The sequence below is a fragment of the Corvus moneduloides genome, chromosome 20 (genome assembly GCF_009650955.1).
Source record: "Corvus moneduloides isolate bCorMon1 chromosome 20, bCorMon1.pri, whole genome shotgun sequence".
NCBI lineage: Eukaryota > Metazoa > Chordata > Aves > Passeriformes > Corvidae > Corvus > Corvus moneduloides.
Window position 1 is genome coordinate 3,402,848 of NC_045495.1, and position 20,829 is coordinate 3,423,676.

Sequence of the window (20,829 nt, forward strand, 5' to 3'; positions counted from 1 at the left end):
TTAAACAACAAGTAGTTTATTTAGCATACTTAGTAAATCCTTGCACATGGTAATTCCCTAAATCCTCTGACCTTTTTCCAAAAGTCCCTGCTCTTGTAAATGAAATGCTCTATTGTCCTGCTTGTGAGGACCAGCAACCAGAATTAGACTGACTTAGGAATTGACTCTTTCAACACCTCAGAACCTTCTGGCTCAAAATAAGGTTCCAAAACAGGTTTTAATTTGACTTCTTCTGGCAGCTTGTGAGTCTCTTCTCTCCTCTTCTCTCCATCTTTTAAAAGTGGAACCAATGTTTTCCAGTGCTTCCCTGAAACTAAAAAGGAAAGAAATGGTTAATTGTTTTTCCCCCTCCACAGAAACATAGAAGAAAATATACAAGTGGTTTGAATAGGAAGCTGATGAAAGAAAGAGAAAGAATCAGGAAGAAAAGACTTTGTGGTTTTCTTCCCCATCCTGTTCCACAAGTTTTCCATATTTCAGCTGGCAAGCACTGACTGCACAGTTAAATGCTTTGGTGCTGGATGCTGAGCTCCCAAATTCTAGGGCTTGGGGTCTCCAAAGTAGCTCCTTGGTTTTCACTCCAGAGAGTGAAACAGTGAGTAATGAGCCCATTTCATCCTCTGCATTTTGTGCTGGCTGAAAATGACATCAACTCAGTCACTGCATTATCAGTAAGTGCAGAGCACTGACTGCCCTCTATCAGTTAATCCACGCTGCTGCTATCAGCAGGGTGCAGCCCATACCAGGACTTAGGTCCCTGAAAGCCTCACCTCTGCCAGGCCTAATAGAGAAACTGGGATTTCGTCTGAGGTCCCCAGAGTACCCAGGGTCTTCATTGATTATGCCCAGGTTAGTGTTCCACGTGGACCAGTTCACTTCATCAACCCTGGGGAAACAACAACAAATCCAATATCTATTCTAAGGATCAGCAGACAACTCCAGGATCAGTTTATACCACAAACTGTCATCTCTCTAGCCTCAGATCTGACCCAAAAACCAGATTAAACTGACCATTGTAGACATGATTCGTGCTCTATTCTTCAGAGTGCTCCAGGGGGAAAGTTCTGCTTCCCACCACCAGATACCTTGAAGTTGTTTGTCTACAGAAGATTGTTGGCTTGATACACAAACAAACAGGTACCTGAAGCACCATCTGTAATCATCTTGGCCATCAGGTGTGATCCCCACCAGGACTTGCTTCCCAGACCGGAATGAGCGCCTCAGACAGTTCAAGTAGCTGTTCTCAATGTCCAGGATTGTGATGGCTCTCTGCCAGGTAAGAGAAAGCAGAGCACTGAGAGGCTGCTGGTCAAAGTCAAACAAAGCCTGAATTCTGTCTGTATTTTAAAAACCTTGAGGTTTTTATCATTGTCAACACCTTAGAGCAGACACTGCAACTCTGCAACATCACCCAGTGTTAATATGTCACTAAAAATGCTGAATTACTGCCCTGTGAATAAAACGATGAAGTTCCCTTTCTTACCTCAAACAAAAACTGATTCTGGTAAAAATTAGTTTTTCCCCTTGCATAATCCCTCTCTTCACAGTCTGATCAGGATTTTCCATCATACAAAGCCTAAATAATTGTGTCCAACTACAAAAATACTCCTTTTCCTAAATTCTGAATATCTCTGGAACATTGGGAACATCTGCTTAGGCAAAACATCAAATATACATGGAAAAGGAACTAATACTTTTTTTTAGGAGCTGTTCAGATGAATCAGAAAGAAGCAGTGACCTGTTATTTAGACACATGTCAGCTCCTAAAGATTCTCTCTGAACTCTCTGAGGATTCTCCACACTTTTTTTTGGACAGCAGCCTCACAGAACCAACGTACCTGGAGTTTCCAGATGCTCTTGCTCTCCTGTGCAATTTTGTTGACAGTCTCCCCCATCAGTGCAATGAGCATGTTGAGCAGGAGGATGTAGGTGAGGATGACATAGAGAACCAGAAGGATGACAAACACAGACTTGAACCTGTAGTTCTCTGTGAACTCCAGGTCCCCCATGCCAATGGTGAACTTGAAGAGCTCCAGGCAGGTGTAGTAGAGGCTGTTGTAGGAGGTGCGGCCTCGTTTCACGTGGCAGCACCGGGCATGGTCAGAGATATTTATGTCCTGCCCCTCATTGTCATCTTCAATTAAAGTCACCACAGCTGTGGCAAAAGAAGAATCACATTCACAGGATGGAAACACAATTTGAGATCGTAACTTCATTGCAAGCAATGAAAATGAGCAGAAAGGCAACACGTCTCCTCCACGGCACATTGACCCCAGGGAAATTGCCCTATAAAATATTCCCTGGAACTGACACCCTCTTAGCAGGTGCTGTCTCAGTTCTCTCCACATAGAACAGAGTGACTGGTTTTCTATTCAGCTTTGCAACCCAGGGATGAAAAGCTGTATGAAATTACTACAAATAATTATTATTCTGAAGAGATTTCTTTTTGTAATTAGGTTGTTAGTTTTTAGTTGGGAACAAAAAGTTTTTAGTTGGGAACAAAAAGTCTAAGCAACTTGAAAAATAAAATTTTCTGAGATTCTTTAAGGTAAAAAAAAAAGTAACTCCAAGTAGAATATTACCTGTAGAAAATCCCAAGAGGAATACAAGATAGACAAACATGAAGCGACATAAATCTCTAAGGATCATCTGTAACATGGAAATAGAGATGAAAAGATTTTAAAACTTGAATGTAAACTGAAACAAAAACTGGTACAAAATACTGCTTTAGCTCAAGAGGGCATTTGCTGTTCATGCATTAAACTGTTGTTTATCCAGCTGAGGTAATAAACTCAGTCTCCTTGCATCCATGTTTACCCAATTGTAGTTATTTTGAAGCATAGCAGGTAGTAAAAATAATCATCATCATCATCCTAACAAGACTGCTATAAAACACATGGATGAGGAGCAGGAGGTTTTTCTACATCACTTAAATTTTATCACTTCACCCAGAAAATAATAACAAAGTCTAGCAGAGTCAATGAGAGGTAGACATGGCCAGGTGTGCCCTGGAAATGGGGCTGTTGGCAGCAGTGTCCTGCTCTGAGCCTCTGCTGCTTCCTCACCTGCCCCCTGCACTGACCTTGGCAATCATGACGGAGTAAATTCCCATCTGCTGGAAGCCACGGGTGTAGTAGAGCATGTTGGCCCAGCCCAGGGCCAAGGAGAACACCATGGAAGCCACATACAGCTCCTGGCCACAGAAGTACAGCACCACAGAGCTCAGGAGGAGCAGGGAGTGGACAAAGCTGGAAGACAAGTGTGGTGTGAATGCAGAGGGCTGAGCTGGCCACAGGTGCTGGGAACAGAGCAGCCCCATGGAGTGGACAGCAGAACAAGGGATTGTCCAGCTGGGAAGAGAAAGGGCCTTGGAGAGGCAAAGCTCCCTTAGCAATGGGAGGATTTCTGCATATCCAGTGCATAAATCCAACTTGGAGATCTATTCCTAACTCTGCTGCATGACACACTGAACACTCAGACACTTAATTTGCTTTACCTCCACAGGAGGTCACCGCTCCAGACCCATTTGTTCAATGATATCCACTGGTAACTCTGTTGTAAAGACCCAGGGAATTATAGCAAAGCACCTATTTCAGGTGGCTTCAGCAAAAACTACAGATCCCACACACTCATCTGTTCCAGGCTGAGATGCAATCAAAGGTACTGGAGCTTACAAAAGAACCTCACTGTAGCCATCAACTATCAGTGTCTTGAGGGATGGGCGCCTCTGCACGAAATACTGGATCTGAAAAGGGAACAAAGACCGGGTTTGCATTAAGGAAATATTAAGTATCCCCTGTGAAATAATTAACTAAGCACTGACCCCAGGGAGCTGGTACCCATCAAGACCTCAAAACCAACACTGGTGCAAGATCTAAGGAGGATCCCTCCAGTGACACCAGGTCAAGGAAAATGATCTGTACCTCTTGGCTAAAACACGGATTATCTAAGCAGCCAATGCTAATGAATAGGAAAAGCTTGTTTGATTCTCTCCTACACCTACCCAAACAGCAAAAGGAAAACTTTCAAATATCTTACCCCTCTGAAAAAAAAGTAGAGGCCTCCCAGTACACTCAGGATCTCTCCAGTTACTCGAAAATATTCCCCAGTGCTGTAACCAAAGGTGAAGGGAGGCTGCAGAAGATGGGAAAACAGATATGTTCAGCAGAACTGGAGATAGCAAAGGCCTAGCCTTGCCAGCAGCTGGAAGCAACTCCATTTCTGGGGGAACAGGGAGTGGTTAAGTTTCTGAATGTGCTGCAGCAAGGGGGCAAGACTGGGAAGCAAGGAGGGTCAAAATCTCCCTCCTGCCTTCAGGAAAGGGGAAAACTTGGATGTTAAGAGCACGCATTCAAATGGGAGGCACATCTGGGATACTGTGCAATGGGTGGTTCCCTCACGTATGACAGCAGTAATGTACCTTTTCATTCTTCTGTACAGGTCTGTAGTAAGCAGCTGCAGTGAGGATGATGATGTGCATGGTGTAGACAAAGAAGTTGAAGTAAAATAAGTGCTTGACAAACCGGTCCCACTTGTCTTGCAGCAGCCTGTTAAGAGGCTCCACCAGCAGCATCTCGTGACGGTTCTGAGCAGGAGAAAGAGGAGAATTTTGCTAGGATCAGTATATACTGGACTTTGAAAAAACCCATATTATATAAATCTTCAGCAAATGATCCCTCTAGTTCCCTTAGGCTCAGGGTGGGAGGTTGCTGTTTCATGGAATTGAGGGAAGAGATGCTCTGTGTGGAACATGAGGCTCTCGCCCAGCCAAGGAGGTGCAGTACTCACTGGTGTCTCACTGCTGTAGGCAAGAATCTCAAGCACTGAATTTTTCTCACAGGTGTCTATACAGGACAGGTCATAAAGAGAGGAGTGGACAGGTCCATAGGCCCATTCAGTGAACTTCCTGGACAAGTGTCTGCACTCGGGGTCTTTGATCTCTCGTCTGAGGATGTAAGCGAAAATCTAATTGCAAAAGAACAATACAACCAACATTTCAGTGCTAATGGACTTGTCATTCCTCAGCCTCTCCACAACACAGGAAGGGTAATTTCTCCCTAGTTCAACAGAGCTGAAGCCAAACCACTGGAGCACTGCAGAGATCACAGTCTGAAATACACACAGTTAATTTCGTCATTGTGTGCTAGGAGATGAGAAATATAAATACCTCTGGCATATCTGCTTCAAAACTGCAAGAGAAAAGCAGAGATGTTACACATCTCTGAGCAGAGTCACTTTGAATGGGGACTGCCAGAAAATGAATTACATCAGCCAGTCTGAAGTACAAGGGTTTCAGATGATATCAGAGACCCACTTTCTGTTTCCTCTGGGGCTGCCTGCATACCAGTGGTGTGTGAATAACACCAGCTGGGCACAGACACACACTCACACTTTGCAGCCTTTAAGGACTGTGCAGTTAAACTGCAGCATCAGTTCCTCTTAACTAAAAGGCCCCAATAACAAAGTTCTAAACTCCATTCTGCATAAATGTTTTACACATTCTCTCTATACTGTGATATAGCAATGGGACAGTCAAACACCTTTGTTCACCTACCCCTATCTTCCCTGTTTTGGCTGCCAGAGTTAAAGGAGTCAGCCCTTTCTTGTTGGTGAGTTCTTCCAGCTTGAGGATGGGATTGATCTTGGCACCAAGGATCAGTATGTTATTATACATCTTGGTTACAAACTTGGTGTTATCCTTGGTGTTATCTGCAATCTCCACCAGTGTGTGCAGGACCATGTTGCCCATGGAGTCCTCAGCAGTGATGTTGGCTGCCTGGTAGGGATTCTCCAGGAGGAATTTCACAATGCAGAGCTGGTTGGTGCAGGCAGCCAGGGACAAAGGCAGCTCCCCTATGGCAAGTAATGGGAAGGAGTGGTCAGAAAGCCCAGTACTAGAGGTTCATAAACAGAAATATCACATTGTTTTCATCTTTCACCATGAAAAAAATGTGAGTTTCTCTGTCTAGAACAGCACCAATTCTTGTGATAGCTGTTAGAATAGGTTTTCTTTGGTTTAACTGCATCACAGAAACACAGCTGCTTAAACCCTGACAGGACAGGAGCAGAAGGTTACAAAGGATACAGTGCTTAGAGAACAAAGGAAAGCTGACAGCAAGCTCACACTGAACACCATCAGCTACCAACTGTATTTCTTTATAAGATCAGTCTTTGGGAGGAAATATTTGGCCTAAAGGTGGAACAGCCCATCTGGTACTGCTGAGCCTCCAGTGCCACATAAACAGGATTATTTAACAGCTTGCACTTGAGATGCTGCTGGGACAACTCAATCAATAAAGCCCATACTGTGCTCACTCCTACCAAAATAAAAGCCAGATTTCCCTTTGATTTTCCTGAAGAACTCCCCACAGGCTCTGGCATGAACATCTGCTCCATTCTGGACCAGGAGCTTCACCAGGTACATGTTCCTCCTCTCGATGGCGATGTGAAGAGCAGTCTGGCCTACAGAGACACTCATCAGACAGAAACCTTCAGCATTTAGTACAGACTGGGAGCTTTCAGCACTGCAAATCCCTCAGCTCCATGTAAGATGGTGGAACTGAGAGCTCTGCAGGCTAAAGAGCTCTAGAACTGAACAGGAAAAAGACCAGGCAAACAGCAAATGCAAACCATTATATCATTGTGTATCAAAAATGGCAGAATATTGCCCTAACAGGACACAGCCCCAGCACAAATGCACACATTTTTAATCACACACTGGAACTTTGGGGTGCATAAGGCCTCATGCAGAAGACTTTGACAGCCCTGCCTGACCCCATTTCAGTCTGAGCACCCTGAGTATTCACTGCAGCAATTGTTTCTCTTACCCTTGTAGTAGTTGTCAGTATATTCTGCATTAACAAACTCTTTCAGAGTTCCAGTTTTCCTTGCAATATCCAGCAGCAAGGGAATGGTATCATTTTTCCCATCGTGTAGATTCAGCATGGCTTTCAGCAAACAGGTTTTCCCAGTTTCAGGCTCTGTAACACAAAAGATTACAGGTACATAAAAGTGATTATAAACCTACCATCTATACCCAGGCAAACAGGAATTAATGAGGTTCTTCTCAAAAGACAAGAAACCTCATTTAGTGTTTCACAGAAAATTTCAGCTCCTGTAACCTTACAATCAATGGGTTGCCCAGTCAATAGGGTTATCAAAGGACCTCCTGCAGACATGGAACATAATTATCTTTTTTTGTTTTCATCTCAGGAGCACTGCTGGAAGAAGAAGAGGGCAAATCAAGGTATGTGACACTAAAGGGTACCTTTGAACTCCTCATCTGTGAGATGCTTGAAGGTTCTATTAAGGTAGAGTAGCAGGTCACTGAGGTCCTTTGTGTTGCCTTGGGCTACAGCATCAAAGATCCTTCTGCGGTCATAAAATTTGAAAGCTTTTTCTGAGCAGCCTGTGATGGAATCTGTAGATAGGAGCCTAACAAGGGGAAATGTCAGTTACCTAAAGTCAGATATTTAGCAGGCTTTTTATCAACTACCGGAATATTGTTTTTCATTTGCTTGAGAGAAGTAGTAAACACTGCAGATTAGAATAGATATATCTGCAAAGAGTAAAAGAACAAAGTCTGCATGCAACTCTCCTGATGAAATTATGATTCTGTTGCTGAAAAGCTGAGAACAAGACTTAAAAGAGGCATTGAAGTATGGAGGTGTAACTGCAGGCCTGGAGCCAGGCAATCACTCGTTCTCACTCTGAGCCATGTCCATTCACTGAGCAGCCTCAAGCAAGTGAATTAAGGCCTACTGCTAATTTTGGGCATAACATCCAGGGACTGAATTTTTAGAGATGCCAAGAGACAACAGTTACTGTCACTTTCTGTTGCAACACTCCTTAATTTGGCATAGAAAATGGTGAGACTGAAAAGATGGTCATGCTCAGGTGGAGAGAACAAATGCTGCTCCAATAAACACAGCCTGCAGTCCTCAAACTATTCATTACAACCAAATCTCACAAGGCAAACTTACTTGTGAAATTTGCCCCTCTCCATATTCACATGGAATTTGATGACAGAAGGTGCCACCAGGTGATCCATCTGGTAGAAGGAGTCCATGGGAGCCATGTCCTTGTCACTGTCTCCCATCACGAAGCGGCCCCGTCTTGCAAAGATGTTGCTTTTGGGTGGCTGCACCTTGGTGCTGAGCGGGCCCTGGGGGTTGTCAGGGGCTTCCTGGACAGAGTCCTCCCCTTCTGTGTGTTCATCTGTCACTTCAGATTCCTCCATGTCAAAACTGCCAAACTTCTTCATCTTCCCAAGAATGGAGGACATGATGAGCCAGCAGTCTGTGAGGAAGGACACAGACACCTCAAGTCAGCACTTTAGGGGGCCATGAGTCCCCCTTTGCTTAGGAATGTTTTCCAGAAACAGCAGGGAGTGGATTGGTTGCTCTCATCCCAGAAATGAGGCAGAGGGACACATATTCACTGTGCCCACAGCCAGAACAGTTTAGTAGGTCACTACCTCTATTCCATTTGTTCCTGTCCCCACTGCCCTTACCCATTCCAGAATGGAGAAAGCAAACCAGAACATCCCAGAGCTTCCTGTCCACCTCACTGCAGAGCTGAGCCTCAGCTATTTCTGCTTAAAGCCAGTGCCTCATCCTCCTCCAGTCATTGGTAAAGCCAGAACAATCTCAAACCCCAACAAACTCTGCTTTTCTTCTCTACTTTCTGACTGGTTTGTGCCACAAACCATTCTCATGATTCTATCGGGGATGTGAAAAAAGCCCTGCTTGTGCCATAACCTGATCTCCGGGATGCTGAGCACAGAGGGCTTCCTGCACCCAGGAAAGTTATCCCTTAAGGGCTTTGCCAGAGTTATGGCAGTGCCTGATGGAAATTGGAGTGTGTGATACTCAAGAGATGAGTGTCACCTCAGACATGACACATGGAAACAGAGAGGGAAAGGTTACCACAGGTAAGATGTGACTGTAACAACCACACAGCTGATCTTGTCTGATTCACAACCACACAGAACCTGACACAAGCAACAAATACAGAATCAGAGAATGGTTTTTGTGGGAAGAGACCTTAAAGCTCATCTCATTCCACCCCTCTGCCCTGGGGAGAGACATCTTCCACTATCCCATGTTTCTCCAAGCCCTGTCCAACCCGGCCTTGGACACTTCCAGGGATGGGGCAGTCACAGCTTCTCTGGGCAGCCTGTGCCAGGATCTCCCTACTCTCACAAACAACACACTCTACTGAAGGTAGAACAGGCTGCCTTTTTTGGTTTGGTTTCTTATCAACCTGTTTTAATCAGACAAATGGTGCCTTCATGCTACTGAATGCAAAATATCCTGGAACTCCAGCAGTGCAGACAGAAACACATCATATCTGAACTGCTGCACAGCTGGCTTAGAGACACAGTCTGAAACCTACATTGCTTGAAAATCTTACAGGTTTGTGCAGCACAGGAATATCACTAAATGTTTAAAAAGCCTCAACTTATAAGCCACATTAGAGTGGTCAGTAATCTTCTGTGTACATTCAGTGTGAACACAACATCATGAACCTGCTTCAAGGTTGTTTCTCTTCACAAGAGAAACATTCTGAGAGTTGTGTGCAAACCTACATTAAAGCTGGATTTTCAGTTCTATGGGAATACTTCATATTTATATCAATGGTCACATATTTTTTTGTGAAAGCAGGACAGGAAAGAAAATTTTATCATTTGCATTCCTTTTCTATAATTTTGTACAATATACATGTAAAGAAAACATCAATTTGCAAACTTGCACGTTTAGGGTTACTGGAAGCAAACCAGCATAGCACAGATCAAATACTAATGATTGCAATTTAACTTGCTCACCTTGCAAGTTCTTTGTCTCCTTAGAATCACTCTGAAAGAATAACATAATATCTTATTAATTGTCCTATTAATAAGAAATAAAAATTCTTGTTCCATTTGGAACAAGGTACTAAAATTACAGTAGAACTATTACTTCAGTGAAAAAGGAACACAAACAGTTCTATAAAATATAGGAAAAAACACAGTGGGAATACAGTCATGTGTAATTTAAATTTTTTGTTTTATTTAAACTCATGCGGATTGAGCCAAAAACATCAGTGAGTGGCTACAGAACACACAACCACTTATCTTCCATAGAATAAATATAATATTAAAATGTGAAGAATGGGCTCAATCCTGTCTCCCAGGCAATTGCTCAAACCTACATTATATGTGTTTTCCTTTCTAAACCCTGCTGGTAATACATTTGATAATGAAGACAGAGCTGCTTTTCCTCACAAGTATGAATTTCCAAGGGAAATAACCTTCACAAATCTGTCAAAGGATTATTAAAAAAACCAATAAGCATTACCTAGTTTAAAAAATGCCCAACATATTTGAACTCCCTGAAACCCACGTACCTAGAACTTTGATACAACACCACAAAAATAAAAAAGGAAATATTTTGGATAGAATGCTTTGCCACATCACAACTTAGAATAAATAATAAAGAGAGTTTAAAAACAACTAATAACCATGCTATTCAAATATACATGCAGAACTTACAAATATTGACCAAAATCCTGTCTTCCAAAAAACAGTCCAGTCTCAGTAAACACCCGCTGATCCACAGGAATTTGGTGCCAGATATTCCTCTTCCAAGGTGCCTGGACTGAAAAGCCCTCAGAGTTTGCTTCTCCACTTCATTTGTCTGAAAATTGTGATGATTTTTAGAACCAAGGGAAGCTCACTGGAAAAAACAGAGAATAGAGCAATAAGATAATTAAGAACAATTCTGGAACCAGAAGCATCAGCGGCTTCTATTCCCAGAGGTTTAGCAAAGCTCTTTACAAGAATTGCAGTAAGTTGCTGTTGTTTTTCTCTCCCCTTTAATTGCATTTAGTAATGGATATTCTTCTCCAGATTTCCTCTTGAGTAAATACACTCAAGTTTGCAAAAAAAAAAAAAAAAAAAAAAAAAAAAAAAAGCACCCGAACCACCAGACAGCAATTGTTTCTGGGGGTCACGGTTTCAATTCAATTCACATAACTCTGTAAAATATGCCACAGTCACCTTTCTTGGGCACCTTTCTTGAGTGGCTGATTTAAAGAGAAATATTTTAAAGATAAGCTGATTCAGAACAGAGTTGAGGAAGAACCAAGAAGTCCTAAAGCCTTTTTATTGTTCCACGTTCCTCCTATGTTTTATTTAAATTTTATATATATATATATATATATGTATGTATGTAAGTAACAGCCTCTAAATATTAATGTCATGAGGAAAAAACTCCAACTTACCTAATCCAGGATGGACCTAACACCCTCAGAAATTCAGAGCTGCGTCATACGTTGTTAAATACATAATTTACATAAGATCTTTCTGACAAAAGCTAGTCTAGAGAAACAGCTTTTCCAGAGGCTGTTAGGCTGGGAGCAACCCCCAAGCTTCCTGAGGTTTTGAGCAGAATATGAAATTATTCAATGAAATTATCTGTCTTTTGTTTTGCAAAAGGTGGCTGGCTCTCTAGTCTTGCCATCTATCCATGGATGTAAAAAAGAATTATGTATTTGCCTATTTAATAGCAAACTAATTATACTCCTTAGATCTGTGGTACTCAAGAGTAACAAGGCTGTTTATTAATGCATAAATATAGATTACCAATGGGCACGTCCTCAGCAGCATCCAAGATGCTGCAAAGGCTTTTGATGCAACAGCATCATCAGCTCCTTCCTGTTATTCAATAAAAATGAAAGCAGATCTGCTGTTAAAAATATATTTATAATAATGCAAGAGGGAAAACAACATATAACAAATTCAGACTTTTTACAACACCTTTAGTCCACGTTTTCTCTGTAATATGCCAACAGTTCACTAAACATGGCATGGAAGGGAAATGCCATCTTTGTAATTAAGGTCTCAGAACTCAGCACAGCTTTCTCACCATAAAAATGTCAGTCCTGATGTTGCTAATGAGCAAGGGATGAATCCATGTCCATATTCCAGTGGAAACATTCCAGTGCTTCCTAGGAATTAAACTGTATCCAGATAACAGGAAACATCTTACTTGCTTCCCAATGTCATTTGAGCAAAAGAAACATACATGTACACAGAAAAGTACAAATGTTTTAACAATAAAATAACGACTAGGAGAAGAAAGAAATTCTAAGAGAATAACACAGGGGATAAAACTTGGAAATTTTAAGGGAGTACACACAAGCATCAGACTAAATTACAGATAGCAGCTCATCTCTCCCAGTCCTTTCCAACACATTTCCTACCAGGAAAATGAGCCTTGCAAGAAGTGTCTTTTTATGCAGAAAGTTAATGGATCTTTCCCAGTCACTCAGATAAATTTAATGTGATAATTACTTCTCATTTCACAAATGGGAATGACAGAGCAACAAAATGTGCAGACCCAGGAGAAGCAGACATTAGATGCATGGGTTTTGTTCCACTGTAATGAGTGAGAGTGCATGTGGAATAAAGTGAAAAAAAACCACTGTACAGTCAGGAAAAAACCAGAAGCTGCATCTCAGGCCACTCCAAATAATGACTTTATTTACTATGGAACATCACCATAGCTGCCCCCACAGCAGCATCCACATCCTTCCCGTAAACCACAGGGAATGGAAAAATCCTTTCCACTTCCTGCTTCAGCACCTCATTCCTGGCAAGGGCGCTCCCGCTGCCCAGGATCCTCCTCACTCCTGTGTCCTCCAGGTGCTGCACAGGTAACATGGAGCAGAGGTTCTCCACGATGCCACGGCACAGGGCTCTGGTGACATGGCCCAGGGACAGCTCAGAGGCACCAATGCTGGTCACTGATGCCAGCTGCTCAGGAAGGTGTCTCTCTCCAAATATGGTTGGGTGGACTGAGAGTTTGCTGTGCTTTTGGGCCAAGGCTGCTTGGATTATCCTTGGGTAGATGGCAGATTCCTGAACCTCAAGTCCTGCAGATGGGAAATATCTTGTTAGCAATCTGAAGGGGTCTGGTGTAACTCACATGTGGACACTTAAATGGACACTGATGCACCTAGTTCAGCAAAATACTGAATATCTTTTTCCATGCCCCTAAGGTAATTGTGTGTCCAAGATTAGGAACCACAGTCCTCCCATCCAGTTGTATCCAGAACGTGCAGTATTAGAAACAGTTTCTGATTACAGCAACTGCCTTTCCTGACAAAAACAGCTACTGCTCATTGTCTATACTGTGCTAAGTTCCACAAAACAACATCTTTAAAGGGACTAACAGCAGGTTTCAGCTTCAGTGGCTGGACTCCATGTGAATGTAACATTCACCTCGAGTACTTACTGAAAGAACAATTTCAGAGCTTATTTCTGTAGTGCAAAACCCAAGAGATTACCCAAAAACCTGCAAACGCCATGCTTAAAGCACTTAAAAGATATTCCATGAGTTTGAGTCTTAAAAACCATTAGAGTGCTGCAAAATATGCACCAAAAGGATTCCTTTGGACTGCAGTCACACAAAATTAGAGGCTGTTGTCCTCAAATCTGCCAACCTTGCCTTTTGAAAATCAACTTGCACAAAATAATTCTGTCCTTGAAACAAAAGAAGGCCTAAAGGGAACATGAATGTGGAGTCCAAGCATGACTGTCCCAACATGTTCAAAAGCTTCAGCGGGAAATTCCAGAGATCTGGGAAGCATGACCCAGGAATTACATCCCTGTTCCCTTTATGGCATGATGGAACAGCTCTAGGCTTGTTCCTCTGCCTCAGCTTCCTTGTACCTTGATGATCAACCTCAGTTTTAAGCTTCAGCTTAAGCTTCTCCATGAAATGACTTACCCAGCTCTTGTGTCCACTGTGCCACCATGCCCACAAATGTTGCAAGCACATTCCCTCCATTAAGTGATGCTGCCACTGCCAAGTAGTCACCATTGAAGTAGGGAAAATAAGTGACAGCTGAGGAAGGATCTGGTGCCTCTGGAGGCTGGAAACCCAGGGGCATTGAGATGGTCAGCTGAGCAGAGGTGCTGACATTAAGAACTAAAACACACCATAAAAAGGAAAAAAGAAAATAATCAGTATTTTACTAAGCTACCCTGAAGGAGGACAATGAGAAAAGCGAATCAGGTACCAAAATGACCATACCTGCATCAGTCCTCTCAGTCAGACAGGAATAAACAGAGCACTGGAAATCTCCCAGAGCAATTCCCACTTTTGCTCCTTTGGGTATTCCATGCCATGCACAGGTTGTCCTGCCTGCAATGCTGCCAGGGTCTCCCACCTCTGGAAGCAAGTGGACAGGAAAGCTGGATTTTTTCAATCTGGAAGCAGAACAACATTATTGGAGGAAAGCAGTTTGGGAATGTGGGGCATAACTACAAAAAACTCTTTGAAGTCACAGATGAATCTGGCCACACATTTGTGGCTGCTGGATTTATGGATGCCTTCACCTATTTAGAAAGCTTTGTCTTGGACAGGGGCAGCATTCCAGTCCAGAGGGCTGGGTAAACCAGTCTGGAAGAATAAATAGTTTTCCTTTCTATGCAATCTGAGTACCTGAGATTATACAGTACATGTTCAGTAAGTTTAACATACTGATGGTCATATGGACAAGCAGGTCCAGGGCAAAGGGACAATCACAAACCCAGCAAAAAATGCAGCTAAGTGTCATGCAATTAGTAGTTCACAACCAAATCACAAAGCGTTAAGTCCAACAAACTCCTTACACAATCAGCTGCAGGTGCTACAGCACCACCACCACTTTTGTAAAAGTTCAGTCAGCAAAATGCAAGTTTCTGTCACTCTTTCATACCTTGATGAGAAGATCTTTCACCTTGGAGTCCTGGCCTAACCTAAGCCCTGAAATATATAAGGCCTTAGCACTCAACCCTGAAAGAGCAAATCATTAAAATAAATAAGTAAATAAATAAACTGATTCCCCGTAAGATTTCCTGTACTTTAATAGCTCTTAAATATGCCCACAAGTAAGTCCCAGCAGTTAGGAAGCTCAGCTCAAAGAACTAGAGAGTGGTAACTGTGTTTAACATGGCACAGGTAACACTGTGGCTGCACTTGTCCACCCCACCCCACCACAGAAAGGGAGAGAACAGCTTGGTCTCACTGATACATTTCTCAGCTCTGCTGTTTGCAGGTATTTTTAAAAATACTGGGCCAGATTTTATCAGATTTAAACAGAGGAAACTCTCAATAGCTCTTCAGTACAGGCCACAATTGATTAGGAGTAACTTTCAATCCCTTTTTATCTGTAGCACATCAACACTCACGGCCCAAAGAGGTGCTCACACCGCCTGACACAAGCGGTGCACAAACCCCACTGAATGGCCTTAGCACTTACATGTCAGTATTCCAGCTCTTGTTTCTGCAATTAAAATATCCCCAGCTGGCAGCATTCTGGACAGACATGAGTGGCTTCTTCAGGTCACACAACATGGCAACCACGTAGTCCTGGATAGTGCCAGCTGCATCATAAGCCTTCAGAAAATCTGGACTTTTAAACAAGACATTTGAAAAACAGGAAGTTGCTTTAAGACAGTGAGAGCAAGACAACTTTCATTGCTATGGGGAACTTCACACACGTGGGCCCATTTAAAAATTAAACAGCCACCTCAGGAATCAACCTGCATTTTGTTAGTTTGGTTTGTTTTTTCAAATGGAATTTGTTTTCCAAGCTGCAGCAATACTTATCTCCAGATGGAAGATAGAGAGGGAGCAGCTTTAAGGAATGAGTTGTCTCAGTTCAAAAGCACAGCATTGCAAAAGTTATCAGGAAAGTAATAATTGTTTGCATGAATAAAAGGCACTTGGTTGACTCTGGAGCATTTTTCAGAAATAGTTAAATTCCCACTTGCTCTGGGGTCCACAAATCATATGAATGGAAATGTACCAAATGATGAAGCAAAACAAAGCAGGTGGACTCATGACTCATGCAGCTCTGAAGTAAGATCACAGCATGCTCCATATATTTGCTGGACACACACTGGAAGAAATCAAGATCTAATAAATTTTCCCCTTTTCTTGAACCTGAACTCATTGCAGAGGAAGAAACTGGCTCTTTGAGAAAGATGAAACTGAAGAGCAAATCTTGCTGATGCCAAGTCATAAGTGAAAAACTTTATCCTTGGCAAACATGCCACAACAGAGCAGAGCACCTGTATCATCTCATGAGGATCTGTCATGGTGTCTGAGGAAGGAAGGAACTGAAATTAATTTAGAGACAGACTTTTTGTTTGAGCATCTGGCAGCAACCAGACCAAGCAACCCTGTCACTGTTTTAGGCATGTCTGTACTTTCCACAAAGCAGCACAAGGCAAAATGACAATGTTCAAACTGCATTAGCAGAGCTACTCTGAGCAGTATGATGGACTAGAATTATTCTATGATACTTTAACGCTTCTGTTCCTATATGGTCAAAAGCTTTTCTTTTTATTAGAGATCTGTAGTATTTTTATGAGGTCAGGGACTCTTGCATGCTTAATTGCATATAGTTTATATTAAATACTGCCATTTTAAATATTCTTTGACTACTTAATTAAGATTATGATTACAGAGAAGCGCAGCCCCTCAGCCTGTAGCAGCAGTACTAACATGCTACAGGAATACTAATTGTCACATAAATTCAAGAGGAGAAACAGCCTTTTGAGAAGCAATGTACCTGTTCTTTAAATACCAGTAGACTGTGGCACATCCAAATCCTGTAGCCAGGCTCACGTGTGACTGTGGCAGAGGAAGAGAAGAGAGGAAGGTGGGGCTGCAGCGGCCATCCTGCCAAGTGACCAGGTGGCTGACCTTGTCTGGCTCAAAGGCAGGGCCTGTGCCACACTCTGACCACTTGCAACCTGGAAACAGAATAGAATCCAAGAAATCCAGTGACTCCCTGCAGCATAGCCTGCCTGGCATTCCTCATTTCTGAACACACTTGATAATTTGTTAAATATACCAGAAAAGGAGCCAGTAGAGATTGTAATCAAACCACTCTTAGTTTTCAGCCCTAGATAATGTCATAACACAAATCATCCTTTGGTAACACAGAGAATGGTATCCAAAGCCTTCCTTCTCTTGAAGAGAGCTATTAAAGACACAAACAACAGGTGAGCCACAAAAAACCCCAACCACGGTCTGCTATGGGAGGTTAGGAGCTGACATGGCAGCTCTCACCTCAGCTGGGATGTGCCACATCACCACCTGGAGAATGCTGCATCAATAATGAACTGCCCAGGATGGAGAGCACAAAGCTGCATCACCTTTGGAGCCAAAGTAACAAGAGACCTGGATCTGTGAGTATTAAGCAATGGACTACAAAGTACTAAAGAGTAAAACCCTCATGTACTACACAAAAAAGTTTCACCAAAGGTAGGACAGGGTTTAATTCAGTTTGCCAGTCCAGCATGCTCTTTTTGAGCAGAGAACACCACACCTTTGAGGAAATCTTCACATTCTTTCATTGCAGAGGAGAGGCTGGGCTCAAGCACTGTTTGGCAGCACATTCCATGGCACAGCTCTGACCCCTCCCAGGCCATCCCTGGACATAGGGCAGGGATGGGACAGGCCACTCACTCTGGAACTGAGGCAAAGTCTTGGGTTTTGGCCAAGGGAGCAGAGTTTCAAGAGAAGAGACTCAGCTGCCTGACTTGCACAAATGTGGCTAAAAAAACATAATTCTTAGGCTGGATACAGGGGTTGGAAGTCACATTCACACAGTAGGAGAGCAGCCCTGAAGGCTGGGAGCTCCCACAAGAAAGATGCAAAACAAAACACATACTTTTTCTTGTTCCCTCAATTCCCTGTTCTACCAGATCTGTTTGAACTGATTTTCCGATTGGTCTGCTTTTCTAGTTTTAAATGGATTCTAAGAAATATTATTAATCATAAATCTAACCCTAAAGGATGCCATTAAATTTTTTATTTGTGTCCCCAAGGCTCTGGATTCACTTAGTCCACTCAAAGCAAATGAGAGCAAACACCCTCTTTCACTTTACAGAAATGAAACTAAAGTGGCATGTGGCTTTAGGACATAAAATATTTACCAATACGACATAAGAATCTGTGCCTATGAATACACAAGGCTTTGTTATGCACCTCCTGGGACAGCTGGAAAGCAACAACAGCTCCTTCAGTGCATCACCCTTTGGATTTCTTTCTTTCTAATCATTTTTAGTATGTAAAGCAGTTAAGACCCTGACAACTTCTGACAAGCAGTGACGAGCACTTTTGGGAAATCTACTCTGTGGTTTACAATAAATCTTTACTTAATCTGCATAAGTCCTGTTATAGTAAGACTTGTATAATTGTCCAGATGACCACACTACAGGTTTAAGAGAAAGAAGACATGGAATCACACTCTGGAAGCCTTAGACTTCAGTAGGTCTGTAAGGCATCAGCCAAGAAGATAATCCATCCCTATCTCACAGGGCTGGCAATCCAAGCCCTGGATTCTTCAAATATCCTCACTGTCACAAGGATTATCTGGGTATTTGCACAACAAAGCCCCATGTGACTACCTCACTGCAGCTGATTTTGTTTCTGAGGTCTTGGCAAGCAGCTGAGCATCCACAATCATGACCACAGTCCTTTCTCAGCTCCTACTAACAGAAGCATAGGCAACAAAATGAATGCAACGCGACAGGCTACGACTTGCTAGGAAAAAAGAAGCCTTGGGATTTTGGGGGGGAAAAAAACCCAGAAAGTTGTTGAGATGCTGGACAGCATCTAGGTAAGGGTTTGATGAGGTGAATAAAACCCCCCTGCAAGTTGTTCACATGATGCAGAAGTTCTTTCAAATGGCAGCAGATAGCATGCGATGGAGAAACAATTAACAAGCCACAAATATGCTACTCCTCCTTCATGCTAACAATTGTGCTGACTCTGCAGGGATCCCATCAAGCTAAATCCTTTATCATTAACTATAGTAAGTAGCCAAAATTTCAGTAAAAAAAGCAAAATTCTCATAAGAGATCTTCTATTAATTCTGTTTTAGAGAAGACCAAAGCGACACAGCAGTTTAATCACAGAATCACTTCACTTACAATTCAATTTTCTGCATCATAATACTTTGAACAGGGATGTTTAAGAATTAATGTTACCTTTATCACTTTTCCAAAACACAACCCCATGCATTTGTCCAGAAATACCAATGTGGGTGACTCGCTGAAGCTGCTGCTGAGGCAGAGCAGCAAGGCATTCATTCAATGCTCTTATGATTTTCTGGACATCCTGCTCCATTCCCTGCAATCACAAAGCATTATCCTGTGCATGAAGCCATTAGGATTCACTCAGTGTATTTATTAAACAAGGCTGCTCTAGTCAGAAGTGAAGGACGGAATTCATTTAATTCAATAGCATTTATTAGAGTAATATTCACTACTAAACTGCAAAAAGAAAAGAAAAATGGCAGAAAAACCCACAAACACACAAAAACTAAAAATCAATGCTAGCAAGTCAAGTCTCTTAAACTTAAGGCAAAATAATTCTTTAATTAATTAATTAATAATTCCCTAAATTACCACACTCAACCATAACTTTTAAAAAGTCCAATAGCACTGACTACAAGCTTTCATTAGTCCACCTTATCTATTGCTCTTCATTTTCCTCACAAAGAGAACTATCCATGTGTTCTGACAGGCGTGCAGGCTCCCCTACATCTCCCTAAAGCTCCTCCCTACCAACTCACTGTTGAGTTTGATGATACTGATACTCCATTTCTGGATATTCTGTTCCTACAACCACCCAGCAAACTGACACAACTGCTCCCCAGGAGAAGCTTTCACACTTCCAAAGGTTCAGCTTACTTTGTGACAGACCAGCATGAAGATTACAGAACTATTCAAATAGAGTCTACAAATAAACATGAACTTTGTGCATAGGTACTTTTGGCTGCATAAATTGGCAGGAGGAGGGCTGGCCTGTTTGGTATCCTTGGTATCAGAAATTATGCATATTTTTAAAGATTCTGATTCATCCTTTTTTTTTTTTTTTTTTTAATGACCAACACAATGGATGCAAAGATCTTTAACAGGAGTACACGTTCCTGGTTATTTCCACAGGGAGTTTCCAGTTTTGATTCCACCTCACACTTAAGTGCAAAATAAAATACCCTTCCAGTTGGCAAGTGGTTGCTGTTTGCTGACTGGGAGTGTCAAAGATAAGGTGGTGGCTCATGAGAGAATAGTTTTAGAGTGTCTTAGGCAATTTTTCAAAACCTGCATCTTTCTTAAATCAAGCAGCTCTGCTTGACTTCCTTGAACAGTGAGCAGGGGGTGTTTTAATTCTGCTTTTTGATGTCCAGACACACGCTGCCAATCTAAGCACAAAAACAATCCACGAAAGCCACTGGAGCCTGCACAACGTACCAAACCCAGCCACTACAAGGCAGGGCCGGTGTCCTGCAATTTCCCTCAGCGCTCCCTGCCAGCCCTTACCTGCGGTCCGGCTTCCAGGCTATCGCTGTGTGCCAGCGTCTCCCTGGAGCAGCTCTGTGCCAGCGCCAGCCCTCGCTCTGTCCCTGTCATCAGGGCTGCCTTCACCGACGTCGTGCCCAGGTCAATACCCAGCACACAGGTGGGCCCAGGCCCGCCCGCCGCGGCCATGAGGGGGTGGCTGTCACCTTGCCCAGCACAGACAGGCGGACCAACACCCACCATGCTGAGCCCCACACGGCTCCTGGTGCCCCGAGCACCCGCAGTGCGGCCTCCCAGGGACAGGGCAGGAGCGCAACCTGGACTTCGCCCTCAGGATGAAGGTGCCTCCCTCCCCTCAGCACTCCCCAGCCACTACCCCTCCACCTTGAGGGTGACAAATCGCCCCTTCCCCAGCTGTCCCGCGCAGCTTTAAACCACGCTTTTTGACAAAACCAAACCACCACGGTGCCAAACCCACCCCG

General features: G+C 42.9%; 2 protein-coding genes across 4 annotated transcripts; both read right to left on the minus strand.

Moving 5' to 3' along the window:
- TRPV1 (transient receptor potential cation channel subfamily V member 1) lies at nucleotides 1–11,991 on the minus strand. 2 transcript variants are annotated; one of them, XM_032129764.1, is made up of 18 exons: nucleotides 11,907–11,991; nucleotides 10,532–10,715; nucleotides 9,827–9,857; nucleotides 7,983–8,298; nucleotides 7,268–7,434; nucleotides 6,828–6,980; nucleotides 6,322–6,462; nucleotides 5,555–5,853; nucleotides 4,789–4,965; nucleotides 4,421–4,585; nucleotides 4,039–4,134; nucleotides 3,675–3,745; nucleotides 3,083–3,248; nucleotides 2,583–2,649; nucleotides 1,839–2,155; nucleotides 1,142–1,269; nucleotides 771–886; nucleotides 1–313 (listed from the first exon to the last, which is right to left on the minus strand). In XM_032129764.1, the coding sequence occupies exons 4-18, from the start codon at nucleotides 8,282–8,284 to the stop codon at nucleotides 144–146; spliced, it is 2,535 nt and encodes an 844-aa protein (XP_031985655.1). In that variant the 5' UTR covers nucleotides 8,285–8,298; nucleotides 9,827–9,857; nucleotides 10,532–10,715; nucleotides 11,907–11,991; the 3' UTR covers nucleotides 1–143. The 2 variants fall into 2 exon arrangements, with proteins under 2 accessions (XP_031985655.1, XP_031985656.1); XM_032129765.1 differs by lacking the exon at nucleotides 771–886.
- On the minus strand, nucleotides 11,725–20,822 carry SHPK (sedoheptulokinase). 2 transcript variants are annotated; one of them, XM_032129767.1, is made up of 8 exons: nucleotides 20,369–20,822; nucleotides 19,034–19,175; nucleotides 16,606–16,789; nucleotides 15,289–15,441; nucleotides 14,079–14,254; nucleotides 13,773–13,973; nucleotides 12,626–12,915; nucleotides 11,725–12,000 (listed from the first exon to the last, which is right to left on the minus strand). In XM_032129767.1, exons 1-8 carry the CDS (start codon nucleotides 20,588–20,590, stop codon nucleotides 11,989–11,991), a joined length of 1,380 nt encoding a protein of 459 aa, XP_031985658.1. In that variant the 5' UTR covers nucleotides 20,591–20,822; the 3' UTR covers nucleotides 11,725–11,988. The 2 variants fall into 2 exon arrangements, with proteins under 2 accessions (XP_031985658.1, XP_031985657.1); XM_032129766.1 differs by lacking the exon at nucleotides 11,725–12,000 and having other exon boundaries at nucleotides 12,498–12,915.
- Between the last annotated feature and the right edge of the window lie 7 nt (nucleotides 20,823–20,829).